Source organism: Hetaerina americana, unplaced genomic scaffold, assembly GCF_022747635.1.
Source record: "Hetaerina americana unplaced genomic scaffold, ioHetAmer1.1.p SCAF_6, whole genome shotgun sequence".
In the NCBI taxonomy this organism is placed as follows: domain Eukaryota; kingdom Metazoa; phylum Arthropoda; class Insecta; order Odonata; family Calopterygidae; genus Hetaerina; species Hetaerina americana.
In genome coordinates, this window is record NW_027287205.1 from 16,243,032 (window position 1) to 16,255,493 (window position 12,462).

General features: G+C 41.8%; 1 protein-coding gene across 1 annotated transcript in view; it reads right to left on the reverse strand.

Annotated features, from left to right (window-relative positions):
- Positions 1–1,795: 1,795 nt before the first annotated feature.
- The window catches only part of LOC139694980 (sodium-coupled monocarboxylate transporter 2-like), a 31,849-nt gene continuing 21,182 nt past the window's right edge, over positions 1,796–12,462 (reverse strand). Inside the window, exons 11-13 of the mRNA XM_071593535.1 lie at positions 8,774–8,860; positions 2,990–3,192; positions 1,796–2,118 (exon numbers count right to left, since the gene is read on the reverse strand). Of these exons, the coding sequence (XP_071449636.1) occupies positions 1,845–2,118; positions 2,990–3,192; positions 8,774–8,860 (564 nt within the window). The 3' untranslated portion in view covers positions 1,796–1,844. The remainder of the gene's footprint in view (positions 2,119–2,989; positions 3,193–8,773; positions 8,861–12,462) is intronic.

Genomic DNA, 12,462 nt, shown 5'->3' on the forward strand with positions numbered 1-12,462 from the left:
TAGGACAGTCAACAGTGCACACTATTTTAATGATAAGATGCCCCTCACACCTGAGCTGTCTGAGACATATACAGCTTGTGGATACGTAAGCTCCTATAACTCCAATCTACTTCTATTTTTTGTAATTTATTAATCTTTCTAATCAGTTTACTATATCAAGACCCTTTTCGAAAACTACAAAACAGACAAACATCCTTCTATGTTCTTCTCTATTAGTGACCTAATCACCGCAATGACATAATGCATTCTTCTCCGTTTCCTGAACCCCAACTGGTCATGTCTGAGAACCATTTTACCTGCGTGCGAAATCAGACTTATCATTCTTTAGGCCTTTCGCTTTTTTGGAAAAGGATCTTACACTGATCTTACACAGTTGTCTGGCCTAATTCCTTCCTCATAATTGCTACAAAATAGTTTAGTAGTAAAAACTCGTCCTTCCACCTTTAAATAATCCTATAAGTAATTCCGTGGGAATGTGCCCCACCACGCTTTATTGGCTTTTAATTCTCCTAATGTCCTTCCTATTCCGCCATCGAGTAAGTCTGGACCTAAGTTATCCTCATCTACATCGCATTCGCTCTTTACATATGTCTAATCATCCTGATCTAATGTATTTGCCGTAACTCTTCTTTTACATATTCCTTCTACCTCTCTTTAATCTTCTCTAGTTCAATTAATACTTTTCCTGACTTATCTTTGATTCTTAGCAACGATTTTCCCGTTTAACTTCCCGACAGGTTTTTAACCTTCCTGTGAATCGCACCAACTACATCCTCCCTCCATTGACTTTCCGAATCCTGGCACTGCATCTTCCTCAATGCTTCTATCGCTCTATTTGAACCTTGTCTCAGTTTATTATCCACCTCTTTCTGCTTAACTCTATTTACATTCATCCATGCCCTTCTCCTATCTGTTTTTCTAAACATCTTGATACCCCTATGCTTTTGGTATCGTTTTTTTATGTTCCCAGTTTTCCTGTAGAGAACCCAGGTTCCCTTCTCTCACCACCGATTTGCTGTTGCCTGCTGATACACCTTCCTCTTCTTTCCGGTTAATACTCCCAAAATATATTTCCTGCAGTGTCTTCCCTGTTTTATCTTTGCGCATCGGACCCTACATTTCATTATTACTAAATTATTGCCTGCGTCTTCTTCCGGAAAACTGTGCGGATTAATCACGCTGTTCTTAAACCTGCGTCTAACCACATTAATAGTCTAACTGATATCTTCCTGTACCTCCGGGATTTTCAATTAGTACCAACGACTTTTGTTGTGACTAAACCAAGTGTTGGTGACGACTTTAGTGGTAACTAAACTAAGTGTTGGTGATGATTAACCCCTGTCTCCTGCAAACCTCAATTGCTTTCTCCACGCAATCATTCCTTGTTCCAAAACCGTAACCATAGTCCCGCTCTTCATTACCATCTCTCCCTTCGCCTACAGGTATCAACACCTTCCAATCCCCCATCACTAGCACATATTCACAAATAATATTTAAAAAGACCTGAATTCACCGTTTAATATGCCTAACACTGTTCTCATTCAAATTATGCCAGTTTATGCTGCTATTGTTCTTCCGCATCATGAAAATAGTTGGCAAATATGTTTCTTCTCGCCAGCCCAAACATTTTCCGATATAGAGGTCAGTGAACATACATGTGTACATCGGCTATGCAGTGATTTTTCTCTTATTCGTACTAGTGTGATAGGTGTACACGATAATAATAGCAAACGATTAAATATCATAACGCTTCATCATTTTTCTTTCAATTTACTTTATTTCGCACATCGTGATCCAAACAGCTGCAAGCGATTGAGGAGAAAGAGAGACGGGTCGAGCTCGAATCAGACTGCCTCATTGTTCGCCGGATCGCGAACCCCGATCGCCTGCGGTGGCCTCAGGAGCTTCACGCCTTCTTTACTTCTAGCCGTCGTTTTGCCAACATTCGGCGAAACCGCAAAAAACCGGCGGGCGACGGGTGAGATGAGTCGGGGGTCCACATCCGCAGGGTCATTGAACCCGGTGGCCCACGAGACGATGAGTCCTACAGACAGCACGATGATGACCCCGATGGTGGTGTACCAAAGGTACGACAGGGAGTAGAGAGGGAATATGCTGCTGCTGTTCCTTTTAGGAGGTAGAGAATAAGATGGTGGTAGTGAGAACGGGGGCCCGGGAGGCAGATATACTATACACGCGAATGAAATAATGGCTCGGTGGAGAACAATTCATGTCGAACGAGGAGATCATCACCAACAAAAATACTTATTTTGAGGTCCTTCGAAAATCCCACTTTTTGGGCGGTTTAAAAAAATGGAGAAACGCTGAGAAAGGTGTACCTAGTTAAAAGGAGATTATGTCAATAAATTAAAAAAATCAAAACAAAATAATATGTTTTTCCTAAGAACTTATTTAACAACCCACTAAATACTAATTTTGATGCATCTATGAAATTATGATACCAACTATTGAGTGATTATGATGTGATTTATTTCAATTCCATTTTGTATCAAGTAATACTCTTCCTTCCTTCCTTCATAATCCGCCAATCTGTAAGAAATACGAGGTCAAATACGCCATCAACAATCTTTTCTAATGCAAAATGGCAATTTGAATCAACGAAAATCTGTAGAGGAAAAAATTGCAAGTTAAACAAAAATTATATGGTTGAATTTTCGCAGATTGATGGGAACCTCCAAAGCCTGTTTTGATAGGCATTTGTTAATTTTTAAGAAGATTTTCCGCTTAGGACGTCCTAGATATTAGTTGCTGTAAAAGAGCAGCATGCGTAATGCAATATCTTTGGGCGTCACATGTCATCCCTCTTGCGAAGAGGTAACTCACACTACATGGGCTCAGGGAAATACACTAATGTCTTAGCTGCCCTGCACTCAGTGATTCGTGGAGACTAGACTTGGGCAAGAGCAGATGACAATCTTCCTCACTTAATGGACGCACGCGACGATGGGGCAGGTCTACAGTAACTCACTTGTTCATTGGCTCATCTAGCGGGTCCTCGGTCGTCCAGGAGGTGTTGCGTAAGGGGGTGTGGTTGGCCGGGTCGACGGCGCAGCCCTCAACAGTAGTGAACTTCTTGGGGTAGGAAATGTGCCCGGATGCTATGGCCGCCTGCGCACCGAGGGAGACCCAGGCGACCGAGGCAAGGCTGATCACGCCGCCGGCCAGGGCTCCCTGTGCGGAGTGAATGGTTCCGTGGACAACGGTAATCTCGCTGCCCAAGCTGCTCTACGTCTCACTCGATCAAGTTCTAAAACTAAGCCAACCGCATGAGAATCTCATGCACTCGCAGCATACTCTAGTTGAGGCCTGACTAATTTAAAATAACATCTACATCTACATAATACCCCGCAAGCCGCCGCAAGGGCGTGTGGCGGGGGGTGTTAGGTCACCAACCGTAAAAAAGAAAAATACCACATGCAAAAAAAACAACACGGAAAATAACACCCACAGCAGCGCAGACACTCATGCAAAAATCCCTTCATCCAATACTCATGCAAACACATAAACCGCAAAACAACTAAAAAACTGCACCCCATGATGCAGCACGAAAGACATCCTACAACACGGAAGCCAGGACACAACAAGCAAGAAATTGAAACATCACTACCACATGAAAATGCACCACGAAACACTCTACCCCCAAAGAGTCTCTAAATGGCAGGGAATGCGACCCAACGTTGCAGGTAGCAGGAATTTGCCCCCGCGGAGAGGGACGAGGGATTGAAAGGGAGACTTAAAAACAGATGAACGGAACACGAATGAGGTCATTCGGAAAGAATGGGTTATTATAGCAAAACACATAAGGTTAGTGGATAACAAAGCTATTTTGCCTTCTCATTCATTTACCAAGAAACAAAATAGTCAGTAATTACTCGAATCAAATGTATCGCCTTTTTTTAATATGGGTGTGATATTGGTTACTTTCAAAGTCCTTAGGTACTATGAAATCATTTAGGGTTCTGTTAAAAATTATTTCCAAATTACGAGATGCCATCTGATGGATCTGATTATGCTCTTACTGGTGCCATGAATTCATATACTATAGGCAGGGATTTGATCAGGTCCTGGTGACATTTAATCCACGTCAGGAAAAAAACTAAGGTAATATTACCTCGTTAATACCAGCATACAATGAATGAAATTAATATAGCTTGTCATGGAATACTACTGCATCAGTTGGAAACACTCAATCTCAACAAGTCAGGTTATCCCGATGAGATTTCTGCCCGCATTGGTGTCAGCAATAGCTCCATTCTTAGAAATTAGTTTTAGCAAATCATTGGCCGAACAGAATGTACCTGAGGATCGGAAATTAGCTAAAATTAAAATTAGCTTGTGTTTGAGAAAGGCGGTAGGTAAGAACCCAATAATTTCAGAGCAATCTTTATGGCATCTATTTCAAATGAGGTTCTAAAATACATATTGTTACATTTATTGGAAACTAGAATTAATTGAAGTTGGACAAATGGGAGAAGTTGGAAATAAGAAAGAATCTAAGAACTGGACAAGGACTGAATAAAATTTGGTTTTAAAATCTCGCTCCCCTACCAGAAGTGTCCCAATCCTTATCAGGCGAATGGAGACCCACACCGGTCCCTACAGTACTCCTTCCCCACTCCACCTCGTCGCCGCTAATGGCTTCGGGGGGGATAGTGGGTATGCATTCATTCTCTTCCTACACCAGTCCTTATGGCCTTTATCTTACCACCTCTTGCAACGCTAAACCCCCAACTCCCTCTCCCCTAGCCAACCCCACTCTCAACACCTTCAGTGTATACATCTACATAATACCCCACAAGCCGTCGCAAGGACGTGTGGCAGGGGTTGGTAGGTCACCAGCCATTCTACATTTATTTCCTCAAAATCCTCAAGCACCTGGTACTCCGCGATCCACCAAAAGGGCGTGGAAAGGGGGTGACCGAATACCAATCATGTAACATGCCTACATATATTACGAGTATTACATTGTTAGCAGCTATTTCTATGCCTACACAAAGAGGACAAGAAAATACGTTAAGAAGACAGGCAGACAGGCATATCTGTACATGCAATTAAGACACTTATTACCGGTGAGTATTATACGCATTCCGAATGGACAATTCACAAATGCAAAAGACTTCATATACGAATTCACCCACACTCCACCTGGCACAAGGGCGCACGGCGGGGCGCGTTCGCACGCCTGACTTGGAAAGTGTTCAGTCGGAATTTAATCTTGTATACCCCTATTTTCGACCTTGCGTACCTAATTTTTTCTTAGGTGTTCCCCCTTTTATTGTTGTCACGAATAGTGCGCGGGAAAAGCGAATACTTGAATCTATCAGTTTTTTAGTCTAACTCTCTAGTTTTGTGATCATTGTCGGCCTCGCCGATGTAATTAGGAGGCCTAATTATATTTCCAGCGTCGGATGCAAAACCACACGCTTTATATTTTACTAATAAGTTTAATCTAGCCCTGCGTCTTTCCATATCTTAAGGTTCCCACCCCAGATTCTATATTTAATGTGTGACGCTTTGTGTCCTTTGGTGCGTATTTTTAACGAACCTAGCGGCCCCATTCAATTCTGTAATTAATGTTTTTTGAAATGGATCCCAAACGCTCGCTGCATACACAAGGGGAGGCATTATTAAAGAAAAATACCACATCCCCTTCACATTTTCGTACCACATCTTTCGACAAATAAATTTGACGAATGCCAGATTTTTAACCACCCATTCAGAAATAGTGTGTTTGTGTTTTCCCCAAGGAAGATCCGATGCAAAGGTGATCCCAAAGTATTTTACTTCACCCGCGACGCTCATCCAAACTCCTCCAAGTTTGTAAGTTGTTAAAATTTCGATGTGTTTCTGCTGTTTAAGAAATGAATGGCGGTACATTTTTTCGTATTTAATCCCAGCCCCCATTTTTCACAACATTTTTTAAGGTTATTCAAGTCAGTTTTTATTGATTCACATTCTACGTCATTCGCTATTTCCCTGTAGATTACAGTGTCTTCGGCAAATAGTTTTATGTTGCTTATCATTTTACTGATGATATCATTAATATATTTAAGAAATAGTAGGAGTTCCTTGCACATAATTAGAGCTTGAGCCATTTATCACTACCCTTTGTTTGCGGTCAGTTAGGAAGTGCCGAATCCAGTTTATTACTTTGTCGTTTATTCGACACCATTGCAACTTGTGAATTAATTTAGCGTATGGAGCTTTATCAAAGGCCTTTTTGGAATCCCAAAATATCGCACCTAATTATTTGTTTCTTTCCCCCGATTGTAGAACGTCGTGTATAAAAAGTCTCAACTACGTTCCACATGATCTCTCCTTTCTGAACCCGTGTTGTCTGTTGGATAAAAGGTTGTGAGATATGGGAACGATACCTTCTGAAATCGATTTTAATGTGTAGAAGTTGTTTCGTGATTCCTTTGTGCGTAATTCTAATGTCATCCATCTTTGCGATAGGCGTGACATGGCCTTCACAGGGTATCTCTCTGTCATTAGTGTACACGCTTTGAAATAAATTATTTAAAACATTCGCTAATTTGGTGCTATCTGTATGTATATTACCATTGTTACCTTTGAGGGCCTCTATGGTTGGACGTTTTCCATGTAATTCCTTAAGGTACGAACATAATGCCTTAGTGTCATTTTCCAAGTAAACCCACATAATCTTTCTTTTAAAATTTATTAAGGTGCTTTGTATTGTTTTCTTTGTTTCCCTATGATGTGTCAAGTATTTTTTCGCGCACTTTCAGAAGTCGTTCCTTGGCCGTTTTTCAATGCTTTGTTTTTGTATTTCGAGTGCAATTTCTTTTGTTGTCTAAAATCCCATCTAATCCCACTTCTTTATCATTCTGGTCCATTGCTATCGTTTTACTCTTTCGTAGGGATATATAGCTCTCTACCGAGTCTAATTAAGTCCAAGAACTGCTTCCATGTAACCTCAGTCCCAGCGTTGAGCGTTTTCGTAATGTGTAATTGTAGGATTTTTATAAGACACGTGGCAAAATCCTTGAAGTTACCTTATCAACGAATTTGTTTACCTGAACAGATGCTTCCATTAAAATTGCTTTAAGTTTACTTATTCCCGTTTACTAAGCAAAAATCTAGAGTTTTGTATATCCTAGTTGGTGTTCTCATTATTTCGCTCATTGTGTTGGCGGTTAGTATATCAAGGGTAGCCTCGCACGACTCGCAGTTTCTTGCAGCGGTATTAATGCAGTATTTTTCCAGTCTATTGAAGGAAGATTGGAGTCACCCCCAACTATAATGTCGCTTTTCGTGTTCTTGCGGAAAAAATGCGTTATTTGATTATTTAAAGCCTCCATCGCATCTGAAGTAGATTCGGGTGGCCTGTAAAATGAGCATACGTGTACTTTTTTCTGGTTATATCTTTGTATTGTGCACCAAACGCTCTCAATCTGGTCATCACATTTTTGCGGATAGCTTTCAAAGTGTTTTTTTAATGGTAATGAATCCGTTTCTGTAACCCCTGTTTCGTCTGTATGTACTGTAACCTAAAGGGAAAACTTCGCTGTCATTAACATCCTCTGTAAACCAGCTCTCCGTTCTGGTAGAAACCTTCCTTGACCCTGCAATTTACTCCTGACAACAATTTATCTCATGAATCCCAATTCTTTTTTCCTTACCTGAATACTTTACTTATGTGAGGGCCCCATGATAGTCGCCAGTTGAAGCTACACCTTGGACTTTTACTGAATCAACTACTACAGCAAGTTAGTGAACAAATCAATGGGTCTTTTAAATAAATTTAGAACTGAACATTTGTTATTGTGTAGTCCCAATCCCAATTTCGTACTGCATTTTCAAACAATATAGATCCCTTGCTAGTATTAGTAGATTATTTTCCCCAGAAATTCTGAGGTAAATTATCCACGAGTATCCTAATCTCGTACCTTTCACTTCACGGTTTGTAATCCTAGAGTATCTCAGGGAAATACTCGTACCAGGTTTGGTAGATGAGAAAAGTTTGAAGGTCTTAAAAGATTGAGGTTTCGGGTATGTATGAGTGTACCAGGTGTTCCTGAGGTCTAATGCATTAGTAATCTGCACATAATAGATTAGAGGATTTCATGAGAGGTAATTATCTATATCTTGGATTCTGTAGGATATGACCGTTGCCTAGACTCCCTTTTTTGACTAGTTTAATATAATGAGATTTTCCCCCAATATGTGATCGCGGAAGCTACAGAGGAGGGGATCGAGATGGTGCGGGGGCTAACGTACTGGCTTCCCACCCAGGGGACCCGGGTTCGAATCCCGGTGGTGTTGAATATTTTTCAGAGGTATCTCAATTCCTACTTGAGGTGCTTTGTGGAGGGCACTTTTAGTGAGCACGCCGTCCGTCGGATGGGACGTTAAGCTGCGCACCCCTTGGCGCCTTTCGTAAAGAGTAGGCTAATGCCGACGCCGGGTTTCTCTCCACCCTTCATCCTTTCCTGTCCATCCCCTATGGCGCAAATGACCTCAGAAGTCGGTCCCCTCCCCTAAATACTACTACTACCACTAATAGCTGCAGAGGACCTTCAATAGCCTGCAGATACGGTGTATTTTAGAGCGAAATGCTCTTCAAAAAGGTATAATTAAGACATCGAATAGATGGAATTCTCGCCAGAGCGAACTACAGCCTCTGCATTTCAACGATTAGAGGTGGCACTACACGTAGCTGCCTGCATGTCAATTGTGCATCAAGGCATTTGACAAAAGAATGATTCATCAAGTCTTGTTGACCTCTGACCTTGGAGTTGGCCCAGGGGAAGAAGAGGCCGAGAGAGAAGATTCCCAGCAACGGTCCCGCCGTGATGGCCCCCATGCTCTTGGATGCCTGGACGTCATAATGGAAAAGAAAAGAAAATATTAAATTACCAAAGGAACATATCAAGCGCCACCTCCTCTTCCGACTGCACTTCAGATTCTTGAAGTTCGTTTTGAAGAGAAATCTGTGGCGGGGATAAGAGGGCAGAATTTACACACTTTGGGCGGTTGCATAGTGAGGATTTTCGGGGAGGGGGAACAACAGGGTAAAGAGGGATTCTTGTGGACATGTCTTTGAAATTTTCGGGATCGGCGAAAGAGATGGAGGAGCAAGCCAGAAGGGGGAGGTATTTTGAATATTTTTTTTCTTTGAAGAAACATTTTCTTTTAAGAAATTCGAAGGGGTATCCACGTTTGCTGCGAGAGTGGTGAAGGTCGTATATTGCAGGAGGGGCGTATTTGCTGGAGAGTGGGGGCATTCATTTTTACATTCGCGGTAAACGCGAACGGGCGGGGTGGGGAAATATTGTGGGGCGTTCAGGGTCGGGTGGATGGCAGCCGCCGAAGTGGAGGTATCGGTTTGTTGGTTATTTTGTGGACGGAAGTGGCAAAGGTATTATTTTGTAGGATGATGCCGATTTCTAAGAAGTTTGCAAAGGAGTCCGAGGTAGGAAATGAGAAAGATATCGAGGAAGGATTTAGGTTTTCAATGTCCGTGGGCCTAAATAAGAACTATGCCTTCGATGAAACCCAGAAGAATCTCTTCTTTTGGGAGGCGAGTATTCTCGAGGTGGCCCATCAAGAGGTTGGCACAAGAAGGGGTAATGCAGGTGCCCTTGGGGGTGATTTTCTTCTGAAGGAAATATTTTCCATTAAATGTGAAGGTCCTCTTGTATACTTAACTGAATCTGCTAAGCAGATGAGTAGGTCAGCAGAGGAAGCCCAGATCGGGTTACAGAGGGAAGCAGAAGAGGTATGGTGCCCATGAGCAAGTATACTACCTTGATCAAAAAGTTCCCGGAATAACCACCGTGTGGCGCTCCCATCGTTCCGATTTGAGTTCTGTTTTTTTTGTTAAATTGGTACATCTGTTGTTGATATTCCCTTTAAATCTTAGTGTCATAACTTGACATTTGCAAAAGTTACGTAGCCAAGAGTACATCTATCTCTGTGTGTACTGGCGATTTTTTACAATTTCAGAAATGGATTTAAATTTGCAACAACGAACTTGTATTAAATTTTGCGTAAAAAACGGATTTAGTGGCGCACGGACGTTGGAAATGTTGGAAAAGTGTTTCGGCAACGATTCTCTAAAAAAAACGGTCGTTTACCAGTGGCACGAGCGTTTCAGAAGTGGTCGTGAGTCAATCGAAGATGATGAACGCAGTGGCAGACCATCGACATCGAAAGTCGGTGAAAAAATTGATAAAGTAAAAGAAATGTTGGTCAATAACCGCAAATTAACCATCAGAGAAATAGCGGAGGACTTGAACATTGCCTATGGATCCGCCCAAGACATTGTGGTTAATGATTTGGGTTTCCGTCGTGTAGCAGCAAAGTTGGTGCCAAAAGACCTCAATCTCATGCAAAAAAGAGACCGTGTTGACGTCGCAAAAGACATGATTTGCGAGGCTGAATCCGATCCCACATTCATCAAAAGGATCATTACTGGAGACGAGACGTGGGTTTATGAGTACGACACGCAATCCAGACATCAGGCAAGTGAATGGCGTTCACCAAATGAGCCGAGACCAAAAAAACCACGTCGTTTTCAGTCAAAAAAGAAGGCAATGCTGACGGTTTTCATGGATTACAACGGTGTAGTGCATCATGAATTTTTGCCAGAAGGCCAGACAGTAAACAAAGAGTATTATTTGGGCGTTATGAGACGTTTGCGTGAAGCAATTCGCCGAAAGAGACCAGAAATGTGGGCAGAAAACTCGTGGATTTTGCACCATGATAACGCACCGTCGCACAGTGCTATCATTATTCGTAATTTTTTGACGAAAAATGCAACAAATACCATCCAACAGCCACCGAATTCACCTGATTTGGCTCCCTGTGACTTCTTTCTGTTCAATCGAGTTAAAAAACCATTACGGGGAACGCGTTTTAGCAGCCGAGAGGAAGTAATGGAAAAATCGCAGGAAGCGCTGATGGACATACCGAAAACCGAATATAAAAAATGTTTCGAGGATTGGATCAAGCGCTGGCATAAGTGTGTTGCAGTCGATGGGGATTACTTTGAAGGGGACAATATAGATTTAGATGAATAAACTTGTATTTTTAATTTTCTGAATAAATTCCGGGAAATTTTTGATCAAGGTAGTATATTCTTCAGGGAACCGCATATTGGATTGTTGAAAGCTGAGGAAGTGGTAGGAGTCTTTGATGAAGGAGATAAGAGATGCGACAATGGGGTGTGCAGGAAATGATCAATTGCTGGAGGTACACTCAACAGGTTGCTGGGGCTAGAAACAATGGGCGTCTGGGGTTTTTACTCTTACTATGTGTTTTCGGAGAACATAGAAGAGCCAGGAACTTGCGCGCCGCCCCCGCCAAAGCCACGTCTCTCTCTCTCTGTCCAAACCGGACCTGGCACTCATTCGTGACCTCCAAACGCGACACTCAGGCTATTCCCGAGCGTAGACTCACAAAGGCGCAAAGGCCTCCCTTGAAACTGACCGCCTTTCCTCAGCAAGAATGAAATCGCTGCAAGGGACTAGTTGAAGGACTACAGCTGAAACGTATTGCTCACATTTGAATTAAAAACAAAAGTTTGAGGATAAATGCGGATTTTCAATCATAAAATCACTCATCTAAGAGTGATTCGATAAAAGTTTCAATGATAAAGAATTCCTAAATAGAGGACGTCATCGAATAAAACATGTTTATATCCCACGTAACAATGTTTCTCGCGAAAGTAAAGGAAAATATCGCTGTGTACTTATAAAATCACTGGTGCATCCCCGCTGTCTACGCTTCAACTAAGGAAAGCAATTAAATGTCTCATGAAAAAGTCACCCAGGAGAGAAGGGCACAAGGGGAGCGCCAAATGCGCTAGTCCCCTCGCTGCTGCCACCGAACGGAGAGATGGCTGGCGGCTGTGACGTCACGACGGTGATGCTGCAGCCTTCGGCTCCTAGTGGCCATGCCCTTCAATAGGCCAGGATATGCGACTTACTCGCGAATGATAGGAAGCATGTCAACGGAAAAGGGCTTATTCAAAGTCAATTCAACTTGACACTCGTAATTGATCCGTTTATCGACAGGAGCATAAGATCGAAGACGAAGAAAATAAATGTTGCGAGCTTTTAGTTCTATTTCGTCAATTCTTCTTCAAGAAAGTTGTCTTTTTGTCAATCAAGCAAAATATTATATGGAAATACTAAAAAATACCAATAAAACTAAAACTTTCTATCCCGTTAAAGGGGCATGATAACACAAAATACAATATATACCTGTCCTACCTTTGCTATGGCTTGAATAAAAGAAGATTTTGTAATGCCTAATTGGCCACGTTTTTTATATTCTTCATGCTTTAAACGAATTATCTATGTAATTTCTAATATTACGCCTGATTAAAAAGTAGATTTGCCATCCTCTACCATTGTTTTTTTTTAAATTCAATAATTCAATCTGAACTAGATAATTATTTCAATAATGCTAACA